Source organism: Scyliorhinus canicula, chromosome 7, assembly GCF_902713615.1.
Source record: "Scyliorhinus canicula chromosome 7, sScyCan1.1, whole genome shotgun sequence".
Taxonomy (NCBI): Eukaryota; Metazoa; Chordata; class Chondrichthyes; order Carcharhiniformes; family Scyliorhinidae; genus Scyliorhinus; species Scyliorhinus canicula.
Window position 1 is genome coordinate 155,798,710 of NC_052152.1, and position 26,262 is coordinate 155,824,971.

Genomic DNA, 26,262 nt, shown 5'->3' on the forward strand with positions numbered 1-26,262 from the left:
CTGCTTGAAGTATCACAAGAACATAAGAAACAGGAACTGGAGTAGGCAATTTGGCCCCTCCAGCCTGCTCTGCCACTTAAGCTGATGTTCTACCTAAACTCCACCTTCCTGCACTATCCTCATCTTCCCTCATTCCGTTAGTACACAAAAATCTATCGGCCTCTGCTGTCTTGGATACATTTAATGACTGTGCATCCACAGCTCTCTGGGCTAGAGAATTCCAAAGATTCACAACTCTGGAATAAAGACATTTTACCTGATCTCCGCTCTAAATATTCTGAGACTGTGACGCCGCCACACCCCCTGTTTTTTCTATACTCTGAAGCAATGAGAAACATTTTCTCAGTATCTGTCAAACCCTTAAAGAATTTTATGTTTCAGTTGGATTGTCACTCATTTTCTAAACTCCAGGAAATGTATGCCTAGTCTGCTCAATCTCATAGAACAATACTCTCATCCCAGGAACCAGCCTAATGGACCTTCGTTGCACTCCCTTGAGGGCAAGTATATCCTTCTTTAGGCAAGGTGTCCAAAGCTGCACCCCTTGCTCCAGGAGAAGGCCATATCAATACCCTATATAATTGTAGTGAGGCAACTTTACTTTTATACACTAATCCCTTTGTAACAAAAGCTAACATATCATCTAATTTCCTAATTACCTCCTGTACCTGCATGATGATTTTTGGACAAGGGCACCCAAGTTCCTCTGATTGCGCACATTTCCCAGTCTTTCACCGTACAAAAAATATTTGGCTTTTTATTTACCAAATTGAATAACTTCACACTTTGCCACTGATGTACCATCAATTGGACACGAGTCGAGATGAAGATCCAAACATTAGGCTTTAATCAACTAGTTGGGTGCCCGGCAGTCGACTTACAGAGAAAGGCCGACTGCCGGGTCCTACGGGTTCTGATACCCCACCTCGTAGGCGGGACTACTTGCCTCCCGACCAATCGGTGAGCAGTCACATGACTAGTCTCAACCAACCAGCCGAGAGTCACATGACCGGCCTGAGCCAATGGGCAGCGGGTGTTCTGCACCAATGGCAGATAGTTACCGTAAACCTCCTAGTCATATCACCACAGCCACATTGTATTCCATCTGCCCTGTTCTTGTCCATTCACTCACCCTGTCCATATCCCTCTACATTCTCCTTACATTCTTATCTAACCTTTATCCCATTCATGTCCTTGTTGAGGCAGTGAGATTACAGTTTGTTATGAAGTCTTTGGCCCTGTGCAAGATTGAAAAACCTCTTCACCGCACACTGTGTCTTTCCTTCTTAACTCAGATGCCTAGTATAATAGTTAAGAAGACCTAGTATATTAAGAAGTTGAATCTGTAAAGCAGTAGCTGATGGAAAATATCTGTTCCAAGCTGTTGCATGTCTGACTCTCCTTCACATTTGTTGTTAAGATTAGTATTTCAAGACTTTACGATAGGAAAAGCTCCAAATAAATTCATTTCTTTGCAATCCGGGTGCTTGGCCCTTTAATTGAAGCTACTGCAAGGCTGTTTCCCACTTGTTTTTTTCTTGGGTAAACAACGCTGACACTGCATTGATATTTATTATCTGGATTTGGAATCCGGGTATCAAATACAACCACTTGGGCTTTATGATGTCAGGTTTGGGCCAAATTGCCATCATTGCTGCACTCGAGGGAGCTCTGTGCTCCTGGGCGATAGAAGTGGTAATGCTGTTCAAAACAGTGCTACGGCGAACAATTTCTGACAAGTTTTTTTTATGGTGAAGCTCTATAACAACCAATTAGAATTCAATATAGTTTGGAATTTGTGGAGAATGACAGCCTTGGCCATTGAATGAATTTCTGCACAGCTACCGCATCGCATTAGACTGTCTGATGTAACCATCAATACTCGAGGCATAATTCACAAATAGTTTCTTTTTGCTGCTTCTGAAGGCACGGCTTCATGTTGAGGTGATTTCCACAAGCATTAGTTAGCACCTGGACCTTCCCGCATGGTCATTCATTTCATGCGAGCAGGTGATTTTACTGCAGGATCCTGTCCTCAACTGTTGTCTGCAGGTGCTCTCTCTGGGGTAGGTGGGTGACTGACAGGGGTCTGGCACAAGACAGCAATCAAAAAGCAGAGCATTGGCTAACATTTTTTATTCCCCTCTTCATTGCCTTGGGGCACTGAGGCCTGCTGTCTTCTCCCCGTTGCTGATTGGGCTGAGATTGGCTGACTTGGCCTGATCATAAATGAAACACCAGGGACAGTTCCAGGCAGCGGGAAGGACTGGAAAGTCCTGGTCTGTGGAGCTTAGAACCACACCAAACAAGTCTTAGCTGACAAATCCTCAGGAGAGCCTGACAGGATTGTTTCATGTGATGTACAAAAGCTGTACACCCGACAAAAATGCTATCTTATTTATTTTCTTTGCCACTAGGTTGTGCATTTAAAACATCCCATGGAAATAAAGATTTAGATCGACATTTAAGAACTCATACAGGTAAGACCAATCTGTGATGGCACTACTACCTAAATGCCATCGAATTTAAATACTTTTTGTGATTTTCTTTTCGAGCCTACACCAACCAGCAAGTAAGCAACACAACACCTGGGTTTTATTATCAACTTTTAAATTGAGGCTGTATACAGAGGTAAAATGGGAAGACATTTCAAAGTTCAAGTTCAATGTTGATTCTGCCAATACTTGCCTTTCCAAATAAAAACTAGAAATCTTTCTCCTTACAATACCTGCATTTCTGTACAATTGAGCAGTGTTGTGGCCCCTCCCTGTCCTTCCTGCAGATGTTGACTCCGGTTGGGAAGCCAGCTCACAAGCTCTGCCAGCCCTTGCTGACCATTGCTAATGCTTGACCTGAGACTGATTCTTTCTAGGTTGTTCAGCTACTGGGGCCTATTGTGACTGAGCCCAGTTCTGTCCTCCCTTAGCACCTACCTACTTTCATTATGCAAAAGATGCTACTGAACCGCAGTCAGGATTGAGCACCCATGCTGACTGTCAGATCCCTAGGAGCACTGAGGTTGATTAGAGGACTCTTACCTACATACAGATAGAATCAGCTAGCTGAACACTTGTTTAGAAATCAAACTGGGGGGTCTCGGGTTTAAATGACCCAGAAACCTTATGCCTTTTCCATCTGTTAATCACTGGAGTCAAAATTCCTCATTTTAACTGCATCGCTTTTTCTAACAGTGCGGATTTTTAACAAATGGCATTATATGCCTTAGTCCATTGTTATTTTTATCAGTCATCTGAGAGTGGGAATAGGTTACCACAAATGAGGTGGTTTTGCAATGCTATAGATATATGATTTTCTATGTGAAATTTTGATGCAAGTGCCCCTACATTGCCCAGCAAAGCTCTGTCCCTTCGAGTATCCAAGGAAGACGGTTTACATGTGAATTTGTGGTAATAAAGGGGAAATTTGAACATGTTCTGTTTGTACATGCTGCAGCTCTACTCAACCCTGATGGAGTGGACGTTTTAACTATTCCATCCACAGGATCATTGTTCTTTTGCTTATTTCCTCATTTTCACACCTCTTAACTTGAATTCTTGCATTCTTATCGTGCATATTTTCTGAATCAGTAATCAGTCACTCCAACCATAGTGAAAATAGTGTTGAGGAATAGTTCACCAGTGCCCTGAAGCTCCCATTGTACATTGATTGTTTCAAACTGTGCCCTTAGCCTGAGTAGTTAATTAGCAGTCATAAATTTCATAACTTCTGACTTGATTCTAATAGTTAACTGAATGTTTACCTCTCCCCCAAGTGAAATGATTTTGCTGCAATTCAAGTAGCGCACATTTATAGAAGAAAATGCTCATTCAGGAAAGACCAGTAGTGCAGTCCATCAGCACAGGCCCATATTCTTTTTCAGGATGTTTATATTGTGTTTAAACTGTGCTCTTTTGTAGGTGAGAAACCCTTCAAATGTGACATTTGCAACAAGAGGTTCAGTCGTCTGGATAAGCTGAAGATGCATAATCGGTCGCATACTGGAGAGAAGCCACATAAATGCCAGCACTGTAACTATGCAGCAGCAGACAGCAGCAGCCTGAAGAAGCACCTCAGGATCCATTCTGATGAGCGTCCGTTTAAATGTCAAATATGCCCTTATGCTAGTCACAGCTCTAGCCAGCTCATTATTCATCTCCGTTCTCACACCGGTAAGACTCCTTACTCAAGGTGTAGTCCAGATTGAAACGGCATGTGTATAGAGGTTGTTATGAATTGAATGAAGATACAGGAAACCAGCTTGTTGCAGTAACTTAGTTGCACAGTGATTCAAATCTGCACATCGAACTTCGTCACACCCTAACAGAACATTAATCAAATACATACAATGAGTTTTTCTCGTTTTTAGGAAAGGCGCCCAACCGGAGAGAAAATAATGCCCTAATAACCCAGCTGAGTTACATTTATTGGTTTAACTTGGATGCAGATGGGACTAAAAGGTTAGACCAGAAGAATGCCCTAAATTTGTTCATAGATCATACAATTTACAGTGCAGAAGGAGGTCATAGAATTTACAGTGCAGAAGGAGGTCATAGAATTTACAGTGACCATTCTGGTCACCATTCCGAAGATGGCGCCGGAGCAAGGCGACTCACTGCGAGCTCTCGCTAACAGATCCACTTTTTATTTAACTTACAATCGTTCTAATCTTTTTTAAATTCCCTGTTATGTATTTTCTTTTAATCCCGTTTTCTTCCCATGTACTTAATGATCTGTTGTGCTGCTCGCAGAAAAATAATTTTCACTACCTCTTTACATGTGACAATAAACAAATCCAATCCAACAGTGCAGAAGGAGGTCATAGATTTTACAGTGCAGAAGGAGGCCATTCAGCCCATCAATTAATTAAGACGTTCAGAAGCATCTGCTTCAGATGGTTCAGAGCCATGATCACAAACTCATTTTACATGGAGGGCCTGATGCAGTATCCTAAAATCTGGCATAGGTCACATTCAGCAAAAGTTATTAAAATAGAAATAAAGATGAGCCATATTGTTACTCATACTGTTCAGCCTGCTTACTCATGGTGCAAGCCAGATTGAAATGCGTACATAAAGAGGTTTTGAATTGAATGAAGGTACGGTAAAGCAGCTAAATTTACGTTTTAAATTTTGTTTGCTTCCTCTGTTCACACCTCTGGTTGAACGGAGATTCAAGTAATGAACCATTGCATTAACATTTGGAGAAATTGATTGAGCTGAGGCTATTTTGAGGCACTACCCTTTTCTGCATTTTTAGCCCACGAACATCGATAAATCGGCAGCTTTGAAAAGTCTCCTTTGCATGCTGTAAAACCCGCTGGGCGAAATTCTCCGACCCCCACGACGGGTGGGAGAATAGCGGGAGGGCCTTCCCGACACTTTTGCCGCCCTCCCGCTATTCTCCCGCCCCCCCCCCCCCCCCCCCCCCCCCCCCGCCGAAGTCCCGACCCGAATCGCTGCCGCCGTTTTTTTACGGCCGGCAGCGATTCTCAGCTGTTAGATGGGCCGAAGTCCCAGCCCTTTCCGCCGTTTTTACGAACGGCAAACACACCTGGTCTTGCCATTCGTAAAAACGGCGTCACAAACTCGCTATTAATAACCATGGCACCGATTGGCACGGCGGTGCCATGGGCCCGCGATCGGTGGGCACCGATCGCGGGCAGCGGGCCCGATGCCCGCGCACTACTTGTCCTTCCGCCGCCCCGCAGTATCCATTCGCGGGGCGGCTGAGGGGCAACCCGGCCCGCGCATGCGCGGGTTTCGCGCAAAAACGCGATGACTTCACCCGCGCATGCGCAGGTTGGAGTCTTCCAAACTGCGCATGCGCGGCTGACGTCATATGACGCGTCAGCCGGCGCTAACTCCGGCAAGCGGGCTTAACGATTTTTGTTAAGCCCGTCTTGCCGGAGCCTACGGCGTCGGGCTGCTAGCCCCGACCGGGGACCAGAATCGGTCCCCGGTCGGGAAGGGGCGCGCTGCCGTAAAACCCGCCCGGGTTTTACGCCAGCTTTACGATTTCTCCCGTTTTGGGAGAATCTCGCCCAAGCTTTTTCAGTCTTTTCTCAGTCTCCTAATAGTGGAGGTCAAGCTCTTTCCATGGCAACTAGAACTGGATGCAGTGGTCAAAGTGTAGTCTGACTTGAGCACAATGAGGGCTTATTTCTTTCAAAATTAAAGTACCCAATTCTTTTTGTTTCCCAATTAAGGGGCAATTTAGCATACCAATCCACGTATCCTGCACATCTTTGTGTTATGGGGGTGAGAGCCACACAAACACAGGAAGAATTTGCAAACTCCACACAGACAGTGAACCAGGGCTGGGATCAAACATGGGTCCTCGGCGCAATGAGGAAGCAGTGATAACCACTGCGCCACTGTGCTGCCCATAACGGTTCATTTTTAACTCTTCTGATTTGCGGTTGTCATTTTGATTACAGTGTTTTTGATTGCTGCTATGCTTTGATTGATCGTGTTTATCGTTGGGTGTGTAAAGGTTCAATGTTGATCGTCAAATATTTTGACACCAATCCCAATAAATTATATGTCACTTTCCTTTTTCCTTTAATGTATTATGTTTTTCATTTTTCTACATTAAATTTCATACATCACTTGTTGCAATCACCCACACACCTTTGTACAGGAGCTGGAATTTCTGAGCTGTCTTCTGGTAGCACTGTTTCTGCTAGTTTGGTATCTTCTGTACATCTAACCATTTTCTACTGAATTTCAGTTTCAAGGTGGTTTATATAAATTACAAACCACAGTGGTTGCAGCACTCAGTCTCGAGACAAATTACTCTTTTTATTTCCTGCACCTTGACATAACACCTTCAACATGTACTTATCATTTCCTCAGCTTCAACCAGTGTTTCCTCTGATTATGTCAAGTGGCCCCCATTTAAGCGGCCAGCGCTCCTGTCAGAAGCAAGTTGGACCATTGTAATTCAGTGCAAGTTGGGTTTGATGACATATTCATATTCCACTATCATTTTGCTGCAATCAACCAAGTAGCACACTGATTGTTCCAACTGCCCATGACTCAGCAGGACGCAACCTCAACCAGTATTCTGGAGCCAATAGAAAATCATTTATTTGGTACTTTGTGGGCAGCAAATTGACCAGAATTGCTCTCGCTGCACGTCACTATTAATATTTCTCCTTTAAATAATGAAAGCACGACGTGACCAGTAGATCCTGGGTGAAGCCTCCCACGGGCTTCGCGGCAGCCATGTTGCCTTGTGGGATCTACCCAAGTCCTGCGAGGCATCGGGATCAGGAACCCGCCCACAATGGACAGGACCAAGCTGCTCTTGTGTAAGTAGGCCGTAAACCTACTTGAGGCCTACTTATCCGGTATCTACTGGTCTCCCGGGATCTAACGGCCTATTCAGCCAAGTGCCGTTCAGTACTGGTCCGCACCCGGGGATTACCCAGGCCATCAGAAGCCCCTGGTGGTGGCCCGGGGTAGTGCAGGGTGGCCCCCTGGCCCTCCCCCTGGAATGTGGGCACCTTGGTACTGGCATCCTGGCACTACCACGGTGCCCAGATGGCACTGCCAAGCCGGCAGGAGCACTGCCAGGGCGACACTGCCAAAGGTCAGAGCTTGAGGGGGGCCATGCACATGAAAGCAGGGTGGAGGAAGGGTATGAAGAATGGAGGGGTGCAGAGCAGGTAAGAAGGGGCCTCTGGGAGGTTGGGGGGAGGGGGTAACTGGAGCCCTGGAAGGTGGAGGGAGGCCTAAAGAAGCGTGGGCAAGCATGTGTGGGCAAAACTGCTGAGAAACTCGCCAGGGCCCCAAAAAAGTGACGAACTTAACTCCCAGCAAACCCCACCACAAATGACACTTCAAAGCGTTTCCGTTAAATCAGGCCCATGCTCTTTTGCAGGTTATTTATTTCCTCCTTTTCATGAGACTGCTTTCTTGTTTTCTACATTTTCTCCAGCTCCTGCAATGCCTCATTTAAAATTCTCATCCTTGTGTTCAAATCCCTCTGAGGGCTCACCCCTCCCTACCTCTGTAACCTGCTCCAGTCCTACAACAAACCTCTGCACTCTTCTGATTCTGGCATGCTGCACATCCCTCATTTTCATCGTCCCACCATTGGTAACTTTGCCTTCAGCTGCCTAGGCCGCAAGTTGTGGAATTCCATCCTTACAACTCACCACTTCTCTACACCCCCACTTTGCCTTTAAGACATTCCGTGAAACCTGCATCTTTGACTACGTTTTTGATCGATAACCAAAGGAGTGTCCTATTCATGGCTTTAAATGTGGACTGCGGGCAGCTCGATGGCGCACAGGTTAGCACTGATGTCTCACGGTGCTGAGGTCCCAGGTTCGATCCCGGCTCTGGGTCACTGTCTGTGTGGAGTTTGCACATTCTCTCCATGTTTGCGTGGATTTCCCCCCACAGCCCAAAGATGTGCAGAGTTGGTGGATTAGCCATGCTAAATTGCCCTTAATTGGAAAAAATGAATTGGGTGCTCTAAATTTATTTATTTTTAAATATGGACTACATTCTTATTTTTTATTCATTCATCGCATGCAGGCTTCACTGGCTGGGCCAGTAGTTGTTGCCCATTTCATACTTCTCTTGAGAAGGCGGTGGTGAGCCGTCTTAAACATAGAACATAGAACGATACAGCGCAGTACAGGCCCTTCGGCCCTCGATGTTGCACCGACATAGAAAAAATCTAAAGGCCATCTAACCTACACTATGCCCTTATCATCCAGATGCTTATCCAATAAATTTTTAAATGCCCTCAATGTTGGCGTGTTCACTACTGTTGCAGGTAGGGCATTCCACGGCCTCACCACTCTTTGCGTAAAAAACCCACCTCTGACCTCTGTCCTATATCTATTACCCCTCAATTTAAGGCTATGTCCCCTCGTGCTAGCCACCTCCATCGCGGGAGAAGGCTCTCGCTGTCCACCCTATCTAACCCTCTGATCATTTTGTATGCCTCTATTAAGTCACCTCTTAACCTTCTTCTCTCTAACGAAAACAACCTCAAGTCCATCAGCCTTTCCTCATAAGATTTTCCCTCCATACCAGGCAACATCCTGGTAAATCTCCTCTGCACCCGTTCCAAAGCTTCCACGTCCTTCCTATAATGAGGCGACCAGAACTGTACGCAATACTCCAAATGCGGCCGTACTAGAGTTTTATACAACTGCAACATGACCTCATGACTCCGGAACTCAATCCCTCTACCAATAAAGGCCAACACACCATAGGCCTTCTTCACAACCCTATCAACCTGGGTGGCAACTTTCAGGGATCTATGTACATGGACACCGAGATCCCTCTGCTCATCCACACTACCAAGAATTTTACCATTAGCCAAATATTCCGCATTTCTGTTATTCTTTCCAAAGTGAATCACCTCACACTTCTCCACATTAAACTCCATTTGCCACCTCTCAGCCCAGCTCTGCAGCTTATCTATGTCCCTCTGTAACCTGCAACATCCTTCCGCACTGTCTACAACTCCACCGACTTCTTGAACCGCTGCAGTCCACATGGTGTAGGTGCACCCACTATGCTGTTAGGGAGCAAGTTCCAGGACTTTGACCCAGCAACAGTAAAGGAACAGCGATGCATTTATTAGTCAGGATGGTGAATGACCTGGAGGGGAAGTTCCAGGTGTTGGTGTTCCCATGTGTTTGCTGCTCTTGCCCTTCTAAATGGTCGTGGGTTTGGAAGGTGCAGTCGAAGGAACCTTGGTGAGTTCCTACAGTGCACCTTCTAGATGGTACACACAGCTGCTATTGTGCATCCATGGCGGAAGGAGTGAATATTGCGGATGGGGTGCCGAACAAGTAGGCTGCATTGTCCTGGATAGTGTCAAGCTTCTTGATTTTTGTTGGAGCTGCACTTGTCCAGGTAAGTGGAAAGTATTCCATCACACTCCTGAATTGTGCCTTGTGGATGGTGGATAGGTTCTGGGGTGTCAGGCGGTGAATTACGCGCCACAGGATACGTAGCCTCTGATCTGCTCTTCTAGCCACAGCATATATGTGGCTATTCCAGTTCTGTTTCTGGTCAGTTGTAACCCCAGGATGTTGCTTTCATTCCTTGCGCTATTAATTTCACAATCCTTTGATCTGTGTGATTAAGGAGGTACACCATTGGTTGCCCTGTTCAGTTTGGTCTCAGATTACCGTTATACTGTTGTATTATCAACTTGCATTTTCAGTGACTTAGTGGGAAAAGGTGCACTGAAGGTGGACTGAGCTGAATAGCGCAGGAGAAATCCGAAATGGCAGATGTTGTTAGATGCCTATCTGCTGTAAAAGCTTCCTCATTATTCCCTTGCTGAAATTGAGTTATCCTTGAACTCTATGCATCCCTTTAAGGCTATAAAATTAAAATTTAAGTAAATACAGCTTAAGGTCAGTCAGAGTTTGTTGGTTTGATGAGGGTGGTTTATAGGTTGGAAGGTGCTTAGAAATGTCTGGCTTCAGTTGTTTAATGTGAAATTTATCAATTTTAAGAATTGTTTTATCACTTTGAAGTGAATGCATGAAAGGCAATCTCAAATTTGTTGTACAGATATGAATAACAGCAGTTCCATAAAGAGGTGAGTTACAAATCATGTGTCATATAAAAACTGGAATGAATTCAGTATAGCGTGACACCTAGTGGCTAGGGTTCCAGTTGCTAATTTCTCTCGATTGACAACACTTGCTGTTGAAGCTCAAATGAGAATTAATAGGTTGAGGGGTTGGAGGGTACCCTGCATACAATGCTGTGCTACAGCCAAGTGACATTACCTCTAGGAGACGAAGGCAAAGAAAGAATGCAAAAGCATCAGAAGCTCCTGAGGGTTAACTTTTCCCTGTGCAACACGTGAGTATCTTGGGGATTGAAATGTTCGGAGTTGCCATTAATTAATTTTTGCCCATTGGTTGAGTTGAGTAATGAGTTCTATATTGCACTTTATCACACAAACCTTGTTTTGCTTGTTAAAGAGCAATTAACAAGAAACTTGCAAATTCATGCAGGATTCACTTTGTTCCCATATAATTTCTCACATTGAAAGCTGTTTCATTTGAGGTGATGGGCCACTGGTGAACCATCAGGGGTGGATTTTCTCAAAGGGGAAGCTTTTTAGTGGACTTTGCAACAACAGCATCACATAAAGTCTGTCAGTGTTCAAGACGTATGAGCCAGAGGGGCAATAACAGGATTAGATCATGATTGGAAATGCTCAAGGACCAAGACCCTTCCTATTACATGATGGAGCACAAGTACTTGCATTGTTTTCCCTACCTGATCAAGGAACAACCTATCACTGAGTCTCTTTAAGACAGAGATAGATATGTTCTTGATTAATAAGGGTTCAGGGGTTATGGGGAGGAGGCAGGAGAATGTGGATGAGAAAATATCAGCCATGATTGAATGGCGGAGCAGACTCGATGGGCCGAGTGGCCTAATTCTGCTCCCATGTCTTATGGTCTTATCAAAAAGCTGGGCTTTGTCAGACCTGTATCAGGGCTTAGGAGTAACTGGAGGACAATGTCTGTGAGTGCAAAATAGCTGTAATACTGCACTTCCTCACATAGCCTCTGATCATGCAGAGCATTAATTAAACAATTTGCAGTTTGCCAGTGCATCACAGAATGAACAGAATTAATTAGAATGCCTTGTACATCAGTTAACATGCCACATGAGTTAAAGATCAAATTTTGCAAATTTGATCGGTTATTTTGCAAATTTGATCCGTTGTGTTGCATTCTCCACATACAAGATCCCATGTGTGGAGATGCAGGCTTTTATCGACAAAAGGTTTCTTCCTGATGTAAGGATGGTTTCTGGGAGATTTGGGCTATCTGCTCCATAATATGGCTGATCATATTTTTACTGAACCACCATATTCCATAAGAAAGGTCATAAAACAAAGCATGTTTGGAAGGAAAAAATATAACATCAGATCCTTGCCTTGTTAAAAGATTCCCAGTGTTTTGACCATTCTGGAGAGAGCTAGTTGAAAATGTTACACAGTGCTGTCATTGACAGGCAGACACATACTTGATACAAACAATCTGCAGCAAGGTTCCCCACTACTTGTGCCTACGTGAAGTCCCTGCACCATGCCAGCCAGTGACCTTATCAGGCATTTTGCCTTTCCTGCGAGCTACATCTGGCCTTTCCCCTGCTTTGTTTTGAACAGACAACAGTGTTGCTCTCCAATTACAATCCAATGAATAATTTGGTTCTTACATTAGAGTTTGCAGCAGTACTTGTTCATGCTCAGTATATGCTTGTATCACTCTTAAAAAGTCAATTTGTGAACAACATTTATTGCAAGCATCCTTGTGTTTTGTGAGCTAATGGTTAGTGTTACTTTTAATGCATTATTCCATGCCATAACCTATTGTTACGACACCTGGGGCCAGTGTGTGGCCAATTCCAACCCCACTTGACCCAGAGTCGCAACACAATTGAAATTAACAATTAATTCTTAGAAAATACCCACAGTCATTCGTCTTTGGCTGCCAAATAACTAGTCACCAGGTCTGTAAATTTAAGCACAAATAATTTTTAAAAATAAATTTAGAGTACCAATTATTATTTTCCAATTAAGGGTCAATTTAGCGTGGCCAATCCACCTAACCTGCACATATTTGGGTTGTGTGGGTGAAGCCCATGCAGACATGGGGAGAATGTGCGAACCACACGGACAGTGACCCAGGGCCGGGATTCGAACCCGGGTCCTCAGTGCCGCAGTCCCAGTGCTAACCACTGTGCCAAATGCTGCCCCAAACACAAATAATTTTTATTGACAACAATGACTGTGAGTAAATAAGCAACAAATGCAACTGGTTAACTATTATCTAATTCCTGATCCTCCTCCTTTAATTCGCCCCACCCTCTACACACACAAGACAGCCAAAACAGAGGGGATAGAGGGGTGTAAAGAAAAAAATAATACGCAGAATAAAAAAGGATGAAAGTCTTTTTGCAGATGGGTGTCTTCCAGTGCACCTTTCTTCAATCTAGGTTTTTGCTTTCAGTCTGCAATGGTTTTCACTCTAGATTCATATAGTTCTCAGAAAGCAGCAGATAGGCAGCAATTCTGGAGAAAGAGAGAGAGACAGCAGCTCACAGCTCTCTGTGACAAGGACCCAACTGATCCTTCCTGGGTTTTTTGAAAACCATCTCACATGGGTAGGGTCCAATCACCGCTTGTCGCAGGGCACAATGTGACCTTTGACCAATTCATTGGCCACCAGCCAACCAATCGAACCTAATCCTTCCGATCTCTTGGGAGCCATGAAAGTCTGAATTCTGCTGGTGAAAATCTATGTCGTCAAATAGTTCAGTGCAGTATTTTGCAACTTTTGAGTTCCTCACTTCCTCTGCTCGACTTAAAGGATCAAAATAATAACGAAAAGGTAAAAGAAATGGGATATATGGGAATCAACAGGAAGGGCCCTTACAATGTTGAAAGTGAACATATCAAGCATTCCTGTGAGATGTCCTGATAGAAATGCAACTTGGGCTGGACGTATTCCTGGAGACATTGGAAAAAGTGACGCCATGGAAAGCCAGAGTAAACGGGCAGATTTTTCATTCACCCTGCCATCTCATCCCACTTCCCTTGGCTGCTTTCCGAGATACCGTTTTTTGAAAGTATTCCAATATTTGGCTTTCACCTTCTTTCCCCTGAAGCAGTTACCTCAGGGTCTTCGAAATGTTGTAGATCTGGCTTCCAAAGTTAGAAGGAAACAAATAAAACAACACTCTGCTGACTAAGTTAATAATGCATCAAGTTTGGCAACAGCTGTAACTGATGTGATGCTAAATTTTCTCAGTCTTCAGACTGCCCTCCTAGTTCAGTGATATGAATCATTTAACTAGCGCCTTTAACCGGCAGCTGGAGTTCAGCATGGATACAGAAAGCTCTGTCTGTCTATCTCACCTCTGACAGATCTAGTCGAACTGAGAGGTGTTTGAAATATTGATATTTAACTGTTTTAATCTCACAACCATACTTACAACACATTTCCGCCAGAACACCCTAACAGCATTTGCCGAACCCGTAAGTGTTCGGTGCACGAAGCGAGTCTGCAGCGCAACAGCAGCTCCGAACTGTGGTTCCACTCTGTTGATCTGGCCTGGGTCTGTCTCTATTGGTGAGCTTGCTGGATGCTGCTGTGCAAGCTTGAATATTGGTCATGTTTACCAATCTGAGATTTTCCAAGCCCCAGGTGAGGTGAGTTAAGTCATTTTAGAAATGTGTGTCTTTCCAAAGATAATATGGGAACAATTCTATCAATTTGGATCCCTGTTTGGTGGTGCTAAGGACCCAGATTCGATCTCGGCCCTGCACCACTGTCCGTGTGGAGTTTGCACATTCCCCCCGTATCTGCGTGGGTCTCACCCCACGGGAGCTCAAGTGTCCCGGGTTCGATTCCCTGCTGGGTCACTGTCTGTGTGGAGTTTGCCCCATGTCTGCGTGGGTTTCCTCCGGGTGCTCCGGTTTCCTCCCACAGTCCAAAGATGTGCAGGTTATGTGGATTGGCCAAGATAAATTGCCCTTAGTGCCCAAAAAAGGTTAGGCAGGGTTATTGGGTTATGGGGATAGGGTGGAAGTGAGGGCTTAAGTGGGTGGGTGCAGACTCGATGGGCCGAATGGCTTCCTTCTGCCTGTATGTTCTATGTAATCCAAAGATATACAGGGTAGGTGGCTTGGCCATGCTAAATTGACCCTTAATTGGAAATAAAAGAATTGGTTACTTTAAAAAAACATTTAAAACTTGGATTCATGTTTATGTAATCAATTTGTTCATTCCTTTCCTGGCGACAGGTGCAAGGAGGGGTAAAAGTGAACCCTTTGCTTTTTAAAATCTCCTGATTGCTTTTAAAAATCACCAGGAGATTTAGGGCAAATCCAGCAGTCTCCCAGCCATTTTGGGAAACTCGATATCCTGAGGAGCTGTTCGGAATATCTGTGCATGCCCCCATTCCCCTACATATGACGTACAGACCTATTTGTATGTCAGGATTAGCCTATACATTTCTGCTATTGGGAGCTTGTCTGAAATACACTAGCTGACAAAGGACTGGTAGTAGTTTGAGCCACACATGTCACTGTGTTTCTTATTCCAACTGCTCCTGGAGGCTTCGTCCAAACTCAGAGGGGCCCTTGATCATTCTGTGCAAGGACAATTGCTGCGGGATCTCTGAACTTATCCTTCATGCATGTCTGTGGCATGTTTCCATAATGGCCTGCTTCATTTCCTGGAGAAATTTTGCAACTGTGTTTATTGCCACTGTAGTTGTCATTGTCACAGGTAAATATTTGTCATCCTGTAGGCCAGGCAGCCTTTGCCAACCAATATTGCCTGATCGATGTAAGACCTGGTGGACTGACGTTCAACACAGGCTAGTCCATGTTACCTGCTGCAAATGAGACAGCTTCCTTCACTACACCGTTGACTGCAACATTGCTGCATGGCCGTACAGCATAGACCCACCTGATCTTCATCATGGCAGCACGGTAGCATTGTGGATAGCACAAATGTTTCACAGCTCCAGGGTCCCAGGTTCGATTCCGGCTTGGGTCACTGTCTGTGCGGAGTCTGCACATCTTCCCCGTGTGTGCGTGGATTTCCTTCGGGTGCTCCGGTTTCCTCCCACAGTCCAAAGATGTGCAGGTTAGGTGGATTGGCCATGATAAATTGCCCTTAGCATCCAAAATTGCCCTTAGTGTTGGGTGGGGTTACTGGGTTCTGGGGATAGGGTGGAGGTGTTGACCTTGGGTAGGGTGCTCTTTCCAAGAGCCGGTGCAGACTCGATGGGCCGAATGGCCTCCTTCTGCACTGTAAATTCTATGATAAATCTATGATGTCGAAGAGGAAAAGTGACTGCGCAACACATTGGAGCTTTTTTTATATTAAATTTAGAGTACACAATTTCAATTAAGGGGCAATTTAGCGTGTTCAATCCACCAACCTTGCACATCTTTGGGTTGTGGGGGCGAAACCCACGCAAACACGGGGAGATTGTGCAAACTCCACACGGACAGTAACCCAGAGCCGGGATCGAACCTGGGACCTCGGCGTGTGAGTGCTACCACTGTGCCACTGTGCTGCCCTCACATTGGAGCTTTTGATAATCAGCATTTTGGTCAATGCTACTTTGCTATTCAGCCATCTTCCTGACTGGAACATAAGGACATAAGAACTAGGAGCAGGAGTAGTCCATGTGGCCCCTCGAGCCTGCTCCGCCATTCAATGAGATCATGCTGATCTTTTGTGGACTCAGCTCCACTTTCCAGCCCGAACACCATAACCCTTAATCCCTTTATTCTTCAAAAAACTATCTATCTTTATCTTAAAAACATTTAATGAAGGAGCCTCAACTGCTTCACTGGGCAAGGAATTCCATACATTCACAACCCTTTGGGTGAAGAAGTTCCTCCTAAGCTCAGTCTTAAATCCACTTCCCCTTATTTTGAGGCTATGCCCCCTAGTTCTGCTTTCACCTGCCAGTGGAAACAACCTGCCCGCATCTATCCTATCTATTCCCTTCATAATTTAATATGTTTCGATAAGATCCCCCCCCGCATCCTTCTAAATTTCAACGAGTACAGGAACTTTGCTCGGAACATGTACTTCGACTATCTTGCACAGCATAAAGACCAAGTAAACAAGATCAAATTAACTGAGGGAGGAACACATGCTCCAAAATGTACCACAGGTGAACTAGCAACTGCCGCCTGTTGTGCTTATTCTAAGCTATTCCCCCTTCGCCATCCTCCTCTTCCAATTTTCTCTCCTCCCTCGTTGCTGACCTTTGCAAAAGCACCTTGCCCAAGCAGCCGTCCTTTATGTCTGACCACGGACAAGTTACTTGACTGTACTGGGCATCCCAGCCAAGCACAATCCTTTTCTCAGCATCCATATGTGCACACTTTCCAGCAGAAGTCACTCAGTAGCTGATTCCACCTCTCCACAGACAGGGGAATGGAAGGCCAGCTGCAGCGTCCGCATTGCAGCTCAGATGAGCTCTGTTGACTTGATACTAACCACGTTTTCAGCCTGAATCTCCTGGTCTTTTGACTTAATATCACACCGGGGAGGGCATTTACCAGGCAGGCATTGGAGCGGTTTGCAGATGATTCTGCACTAGTAAAAAAAGTGCAGACATATGTGATTGCGTGCTGGCAATTCTGAAAAGCCACATGGAAGCAAATAATTATACTGCAGATATGAGATTATGCTGTGACAAAGCAACAGACATTGTTTGTGCAAACAACTGCCATTTCACAGGAGTAACACATGCTGAACGCACTTTGAGTGAAATGGCAGGGCCTATGCCTCCAGTTGTTACTTATACAATGTGAAATATTTTAGACAGGGCCCCAAACTGTTTATGTGCAAAGCCACAGCTGGAGTTTGTCAGCGCTGCAGAATGTTTATGCTGCTGCTGTATCATAACGAGGGCCCATATGCCCAAATTTCAAGCACACTTACAAATTATATTGCAGATATCTCATTATGAAGCAATTAATTTAGTCACGCATCACAATCATAAAAGAATCCATGAACTGACCAAATAAATGCAAATAGTATCTGCAGTTTCTATCGTGCACATTGTGTTCTCTCAGGATTAGCTGGAAGTCATCTGACGACATTAAATATGCATAGGATTTCTGTAACAGTAAAAAAGAAAGGAAAATATACCCAGAAAAACAGGAGATGATGTATTTAGCATAAAACAATGATGAGCAAAAGCTATGGAAAAAGAAAAATCCAGCACTCCAGAAACTAAATATTCTGGGCACGATCTAACGGATATGTTTCTGAGCGTGGTATCGAGCGGGAATTACCGGGTGTTTCCTGACTGCTGACCCAGTGCGGCAGTAACCGGTATAATGCCAATTAGGGCCAGTAATGATGCCCCATGGGCTCCACATTAGAAATGACTGTTCGCCAACTAATTCGCCTGAATCGTGCCCAGCAGCTGCCCGCTAACAAGGGGGAGCAGCACTTAAACTGTTCCTGCAGAGCAAACCCCAGACCGCACGCAGTATTGCCACCAAGTAGACCTGCACCACGATTCGGAGATGCCGACCACAGGCTGTTGGATGTGGTGGAGTCCAGATGGGATACCCTGTTCCCCCAAGGGGATCGCAGGGTCAGCCACAGGGAAGTCAGTGCCGCCCGGGAGGCAGTGGCAGCGACCATCAGTTCGGGGACCATCACCAGGAAGACTACCACCCAGCGCCACAGGAAGCTCAATGACCTCCACTGGCCCGCATGGATGAGCTGGCATCGGCCCCCTGCCACTAGTCCCGCCTGCTACTCCGCATCCCCTCCATGACCCTGCCCCAGCACACCCTGGCATCCACCTGCGCACATCACCCATCACCAGCTGCAGTGCCCCCGCCCGCGATCCATGAAGCGGATGACTCACTATGCCCCCTTTTTTGACCCGCAGGAGAAGGTAGCTGATACTGTAATAGGCAAGAAAGAGCCCAGACAGATGGCAGGGTGCTAGACTCCAGAATCCTCACCCCCTATGAGGAATGGGCCCTGGAGGAGGAGGTCAGATCGGTCACCAATGTCGAGATTGGCCTGCGCCACAGAGGTGAATTCCACCGGCCCCCATCCAGATGTCCCATCACATGTATGTTCATGCCAGACAAAATGATCCTTCCTCCCACTGGCCACATGTCCGTTCTCCCGCAGGATCTCCATCTGAAGGTGCCAGCCCATCATCTGGGGTGCCTCCCCCACCCAAGCGTACATCTCTGAGGACAACTCCAAGGATGCCACTGTCGGGGCGTCACAGCTGTCACCCCCACCCTCCACCAGCGCAGAGACACGCACCTCGGTGGGTGAATGTAGTGGACAGGCTTCTGGTGCACAATTTGGTGAGCACCACACAGTTGCTGATGCACATCAGGTGGAGCCAGGAACATTCAGGGGGACAGCAGTCAAAAATGTGTTGGATCCGAGGACCTAGCTGGGTCCCAGTCACATGCTGAGCCTCGGACCGTGAAATTCAGAGGGGGTTGTCTGCAACACACCAGCGGGTACATAGCTGATTGGAGGAGTCCCAAAGGTGCAGCAGATGGCATAGGCAATGCGTAGCACTGAGGACAACACTGCTAGGGTGGCAACCATAGTGGAGAGCCTGGAGCACGGTTTCAGCACCATCAGTGGTGTTATCCAAGGCATTGTTCAGTCAATGGCGACCATGGCTGGGGGCCTCGACAGCATGTCCAAGTCGCTGGGGGACGTGTCCCAGTCTCAGGCGAGCATTGCCAAGATGCTGCGGAGCATGTCCCAGTTTCAGGTGGGCATTGCCAAATCGCTCCAGAGCATGTCCCAATTGCTAGGGACCATGTCCCGGATGCAGGTGGATATTGGTGAGGCGCTGCAGAGCGTTTACTAGTCACAGAGGGGATTTGCTGAGGGCATTGACACATTGGTGCAGACATGGGGAGATGCCAGCATTGTCAGAGACTCACACTGAGGCTTTGCCCTCTTCCAGGCCTTTCCATCAGGCAGAAGATACAGAAGTCTGAAGACCTGCACATCCAGACATAGGAACAGCTTCTTCCCCACAGCTACTGGACTCATCTGTTCCCTGTCAGAACACTCAACGCCCTATGCTGCTCTTGCTCAAATATTTGCTTTGTTTGGCCCTTGATCCGCACTGTAACCAATCGCTATTTGTCGATGTACTATTTGTCTATGTACTCTGTCGATTAATCTTTTTGTCTACTATGTACGTACTGTGTACGTTCCCTTGGCCACAGAAAAATACTTTTCACTCTTCTGTACATGTGACAAATCAATCAATCCCCCAAGCCTCCCGCCCTTATGCTTTCTGCCTTCTTTCAGGGTGCCATCCAATGAGCCGGTTGTGCTGGGGGACCTCGCCCTGCATGTGTACTCCCGGTCACAGCAGGGGCCCCTGGGCACTGGACCCCAGGCCCCCACTGGAAACGGTGCTTGGACTGGGCGCAGGTTCCCTCCCCGATAAACACACCCACCCCCTGACCGCAGGGATCTCCTCCATGTGTTGAATCCCAGCTCTTGGGTGTTTGATTGTTGGCTGCTACCCTTGTGTTGATGCCTTGTCGCCATCTAAAATGGCCACCGGCAAAGGACCATGGGAATTGTGGTCAACTTGGACACAGACAAGTACACAGCCTCTGTGTATTGTGCAAAGAAGCCAGACCTGACCAAAACCTGCGCCCATTAAAAATCAATCATCATTTCCCCCAGGACAATAGAACTCGAATCAAGGATTGGCAACAGTAGCAGACTAACCGGCGCCACTTCCCCTTATTTGAAAAGGCCTACATGCCTGGGACAATGATAGCTAGGACGCGCCCAGCCACCGAGGTATCTGCCGCTTAATTGGCCAGGATCAATGAGGGTGGACAAAACCCTATTGATCCATTGGATCTGGAGTTAGGACCACCCAAAAGGGCGCAAAAGAGAAGAAGGATAAGAAGCCCTGTGCACTAGGGATCGGCCTCTTTTGGACCGGCCTGTGTGTGGCCAACTGCAGCATATCAACCAGCCAAGTTCAAGGACCTGCGATCGCTACCTGAAGGACAAGCCCAGCAGAGACGAACCTGACGACTTCCAACCAACCCATGTGGACACAGATAAATCCATATCTCTGCACAGAGCCGGTTACCCCGAAGTTATGTAAAGGTCATCTTAGTTATTAGGTCTATTAGTACGTAGCAACATGAATCATTGCATATAGAAATAAGTCTTGTGTTTGTTAATAAACTGTCTTTTGAACTAATATACTGGTTGTGTGGTCATTCGGTCAATATAAGAAACCTTCTTGTGGTTCACATAGAAATAAAGAAGTCAACAGCCTCCAGTGTTCAGAGAAAGTAACCAAGTCTCACAATCTGATTAGGATATTAGGCAGTAACACCCGCCTGCGACATGGCATGTCAACCCACAAGAATCCACTTGGGAGCTGTGGAGTGATCACATTACCAATATTACCAATTCCCTATTAGTGTTAGCCTTCAGCTGTGTGGCCAGAGGATGCACGGTCAGTGGGGGTTAACGTGACCTCCACCGTAATACTGCAGATGGTACACTGTCCTGAAGTTGTTCGCTGGGACGGGACAGGCAGCAGCTGAGGTTGCCCCTGGTATGGGTATACAAGATGCGGGGCGGGGGATGGATGTCGGACCAGCGGGCGCTGAGCCCCTTTCCCCCAGCCCCCATTATTGCAGTCGACACTTGCCCGGCCAGGCCTGTTGCCCCAAGCCCCAGGGGACTCTTCCCCGTGGTTACTTACCTCCTCCGATCCCCTCAAGCGGCCATTTCGCCAGCTTCCCATTGTTAAATGGGTGTGCTAAAGGGTGTCTGCACAAGCGCTAGCTGGGGAGCCGGTTAGACCACGGGAGGCTGTTAGATAGAGGGTTCATCCCGTTAATTGGCTAGAGATTGATCTGAATTGGTGAATATTGGTTTCCCCCCATGCCAGAGCAGGATCCAGATCTCGCCAAGCGGGCAGGTTAGATCGGAAACCGATCGCCGCCCGGTGCGGTTCCCGATTTCAGACTCCCACAGTCTAACCCGCTAGCTCGGATTTGCGTGTGTCACGACGGTTAGAGGGTGCCCAAAGTGTTTCATTTTTTTTTTTAAATTTAGATTACCCAATAATTTTTTCTATTAAGGGGCAATTTAGCATGGCCAATCCACCTACTCTGCACATTTTTGGGTTGTGGGGGCGAAACCCACGCAGACACGGGGAGAATGTGCAAACTCCACACGGACAGTGACCCAGAGCCGGGATCGAACCTGGGACCTCAGCGCCGTGAGGCGGTTGTGCTAACCACTAGGCCACCGTGCTGCCCTCAAAGTGTTTCATTTTTTTTTTTATTTTTTTATTTTTTTTTTATAAATGTTTTTATTCAGTTTTCGTATTTTATATTGAACAAATTACAAATTGTTAGGAGAGAGAAAAAAAACAAACAAAAACAAACACGCAAAAATTAACATACATATTTACAGGTAAGCATCTTCGTAGTAGTAACTGCGCCCCCCCCCCCCCCCCCCCCCCCCCCCTCAACATGTTTATTTAGCTTGGTTTTGGGCCTTAGCTAGCCATCGAACCCCCGTAACGAACCTGTAGCCCCCCCCCCCCCCTCCCGCTACCTTCCCCCGACTATTCTTCCTCTTGTACATTGGCCACAAATAGGTCCCGGAACAGTTGCATGAATGGCTCCCACGTTCTGTGGAAGCCGTCGTCCGACCCTCGGATGGCAAATTTGATTTTCTCCATTTGGAGAGATTCCGAGAGGTCGGACAGCCAGTCCGGAGCTCTGGGCGGTGCTGCTGACCGCCAGCCAAACAGGATTCTACGGCGGGCGATCAGGGAGGCAAAAGTGTTTCATTTTTAACGTAAATATGAAAACACTCAATATTTTCTGCGCAAGGACTTCATAAATTGTGACACCGAGATTTGCTGATCTGTCAATTCATTTTAAAAGCCGGAAACCTGAACGTTTCGTAGCCATTGTTCTACGAGATTGTTATCTTTTGATTCAAAAAGTATTCAAATCTTTTCATTTGCATTAAATTGTGTTGTTGTTAGCCAACCTTTTCTGTTCTCGCTGATGTGTGCTCTCGTTTCTCATCTTTGTTTTTTTTTTCTGCGGTTTCTTTGCTTATGTACTGAGATATCCCACATGGTTGTCCGCCTAATCGTAAAGCTTACACAAACTACCATCCTTGTCTGTTCCATTCTCCATGCCAATCAACCATTTTTTCAAGGCTTAAGATCTTGTCGGTCATTGCAAAAAACCCACCTGGTTCACTAATGTCCTTCAGGGAAGGAAATCTTGTCATCCTTACCTGATCTGGACGATATATGAGTCCTGCCCCACAGTAATGCGGTTGACTCTTAGCTGCCCCCTCAAGGGCAATTAGGGATGGGCAATAAATGCTGGCCCAGCCAGCGACGCTCAAGTCCCATGAACGAATTTTTTAAAAAAGGTATCGGCCGGAGTTCTCCGGCTTTTGGGATTCCCTGTTCCCGTCGGCAGTACATCCACAGTGTCTCAGCGGCGTGGGGTGGTGTCGGTGAGAAATTCTATTGACAAGCGTTGGGAGTCGAGAATCCCACCGCCAAGAAACACACAGGTGGGGTACTGGAGAATCCAGCCCATAATGTTCATTGTTTACCGAATCTTCCTTTGATTTGCTACTGTGGGCATTTGGACTCGGGGTTTACACAGCTTACCATTTGACGTCATTGGGGCTGCAACATCTGCAGTACAACATGCATAAAAGTGAAAAGAGAGAGACTATCATATTCCTTAGTTTTCAAAGATATTACTGGTCCAGAATAACTAATTCCATTGGCCACATCCAATCTTCATGGTGATAAAATTTGATGTATCGAAATAAGTAAACCTTCTTTCGTCAGTGAGCTCTGAGCAGAATCTAAAGTTGGGGAAAATAATTCAAAACAAAACATCTCTCACACAAAGACTGCCACAATCCTGTGTGATGAAATCAACAAATCTGGAGTCTTCAGAATGATTACTCAGTCCATACAGTTAACTGCAATAAAAAAATAAATGGCATGTATAGCACCTTTAACGTGCTCCACAGGGCACTAAAAACATTTGACATCACACTACATAAGATGATACCAGAGCAGGTGACCAAACGTTTGGTCAAAGGGATACGTTATAAGGCGAGTCTTAAAGGAGGAAGGCGAGGTAGAGAGGTGAAGAGGCTTACAGAGGGAATCGCAGAGCGCAAGGCTGTGGTTACCAACTTGAAGCGATTTAACATTGGGGGATAATCAAGAGGCCAGAATTAGAGGAGGGCAGAAACCTCTGGAGGGATTTGGGGCTGGAGGAGAGATGAGAAAGATTGGGATGGGTGAGGCTATGGTGGAATTTGAAAGCAAGGATGAGAATTTCAGTTGTAAAATGCACCACTTTTAACCTTGTATTTACAATTTTGCTCTCCTCAGGTGATGCTCCTTTCCAGTGTCAGTTGTGCAACGCCAAATTTAAAATCAACTCCGACCTAAAGAGACACATGCGCATCCACTCTGGTGAAAAGCCGTACCAATGTGGCTTCTGTGATTACCGCTGTGCTATGAAGGGCAACCTCCGATCTCACATCCGTGTAAAGCACAGCATGGAGAACACTTTCAAGTGTCCACATTGCGATTTCCATTGTGGGAACAAATCTACACTGCGGCAGCACACAAGAACCCATCAACCAGATAAGCCGATAAAATGCTTGCAGTGCAGCTACTCCTGTGCTAGTAAAGGATCTTTGAAGGTACATGAAAGAATTCATTCTGAAGATAGACCTTTCCGGTGCAAATATTGCTCCTTTGATTCAAAGCAACGTAGCAACCTTCTTATGCACCTAAAAAAACATGATATAGGTAAGGATAAGCTGAGTGTAGGGAAGAAAGATGTCGATGGGCAGAAGCAAGGCAGTTCACGGTTAGTGGTTAAACTGGATGCTAAAAAGCCTTTCAGATGTGATATGTGCGAAGCAAGTTTTGTCAGAGAAGATTCACTACGCAGCCATAAGAATCAACATCGTGATTTGTCCCACAGCAGTGACAACAATGCACTAGCAGTTTTACAGCTGCAGATTCATCAAGAGAACCAAACCATTGTTCCTTCTGTGTCTAATCACCTTCAGCCAAGGTCAGTCGCATCCTTTGGCAAAGGAGAGGTGAAGATTATAGTTAGCCACCAGCTGAATGCAGCCAACAGCATTGTTCAAACATCAGGAAACGAACATCATTCAATAAGAGATACTGCAGTGTCTGATTCGAGCCATCAGGACAGGGATGGTGTGACCTCCAGTAACCAGTTGCAACTGTTACAGCAGGTCAGTTTGATTGCTCCAACCCAACAAACAATATCGCAGAATGAAACGGAAACAAACTCATCTTTAGAGCAGGCAGCCACTTTACTTAGCCCCATCGATTCAAGTGCTACTGACAGTCTCCATCAGGCGCTAATGCAAACCACAGCTGTTGCCAACCAAGCATCTTCAAACAGCCAGTCATTCATCACTACTTCTACAATCAACTGCTCAGATCTAGATGGCTTAAATGCCCTAATGCAAGAGGAAAGCAGGGATGTCACCGTCGTTAGTGATTCTAGCCAGACTGTTGCAAACTCCTCATCCTCCACGTCACCCATCTTCTCTTCCCCATCTCCTCAATTGCAGGGACCAAAACAGACCTATCCTATTGTTCCGCCCGAGGCTCCGTCCAGTGTTACCTGCTCAGTATTACAGATTCCATCTCATAATTCTTCAGCTGTGGGATTCCCCTCACAGTCCGTGGAAACAAACAGCCTTTTGGTATCCAGCATCGGCATCAGCACTTCAGGAGTGATTATACAGAGTCTGCCAATGGTTGTTTCAACAACACAGCAACAACCAACTGATGACCCGCTCTCTGAGAGGACTTTCTACACAGATTCCAGTGCTACCACAACCTTAGTGTTGCAGGATTCCTCACAGCTTTCCGATAGACAAACAATGCATCTTACTTCTGGTGGAGACAATGCACAATCTTCCTGTTCCATAAGTGAAACCCAGGGGTGGACAATGTGAACTTGTTGTGTTCATCTAGATTCTGAATATGATTTTGATTGACTAAAATGCAGCGATGCAGCAGAATCTAATGTTTGTTGAGTTCTGTAGACAGCTATTGTACTCTTATTTGGGCATGATGGACTTGCACAGTAGATCATTAAGATGAAATCATTGCAAGAACAAATTATTTCATTAATAGTCATCTGTGATTTTAAACTAACTTCATAGCTTTGATGATAGTTAACAGAGATCATTCCAGTCTGAACCTCAGTTAATATTTGAAAATATTCACCACTGTGAGAGTGGGTGCTTCACCATCCTAAGTACCTTATGGCAGTGTTCTTCAAACTTTTTTTCCAGGGACCCATTTTTACCAACCAGCCAACCTTCGGGACCCAACCCGGCCGACCTTCGCAACCCACGCCGGCCGACCTGCGCGACCCACCATTTTCTCTTACCTTGTTTGCTGCTGACAAAAATGGAGGAAATGGTTTTGGGCCCCTTTGGCCCCCGTACACGCTCCTCCAATGGAACCTGTTGGATGAAGGTGAAGCTTTCCGGTGTCGGAAAGCATGGAGTCTCCATCTGTCCAAAGTTCTGAATTTTTTTCCTGTAAAATGTTATCAAATAAACGCCCCCCCCCCCCCACGAACTTGTAAAAAAAAATT

General features: G+C 46.0%; 1 protein-coding gene across 1 annotated transcript in view; it reads left to right on the forward strand.

Moving 5' to 3' along the window:
• zfp64 (zinc finger protein 64 homolog (mouse)) overlaps positions 1 to 26,042 on the forward strand; it is a 74,793-nt gene extending 48,751 nt beyond the window's left edge. The window contains exons 4-6 of the mRNA XM_038803121.1: positions 2,418 to 2,480; positions 3,918 to 4,169; positions 23,994 to 26,042. Of these exons, the coding sequence (XP_038659049.1) occupies positions 2,418 to 2,480; positions 3,918 to 4,169; positions 23,994 to 25,612 (1,934 nt within the window). The 3' untranslated portion in view covers positions 25,613 to 26,042. The remainder of the gene's footprint in view (positions 1 to 2,417; positions 2,481 to 3,917; positions 4,170 to 23,993) is intronic.
• The last annotated feature ends 220 nt before the right edge of the window (positions 26,043 to 26,262 follow it).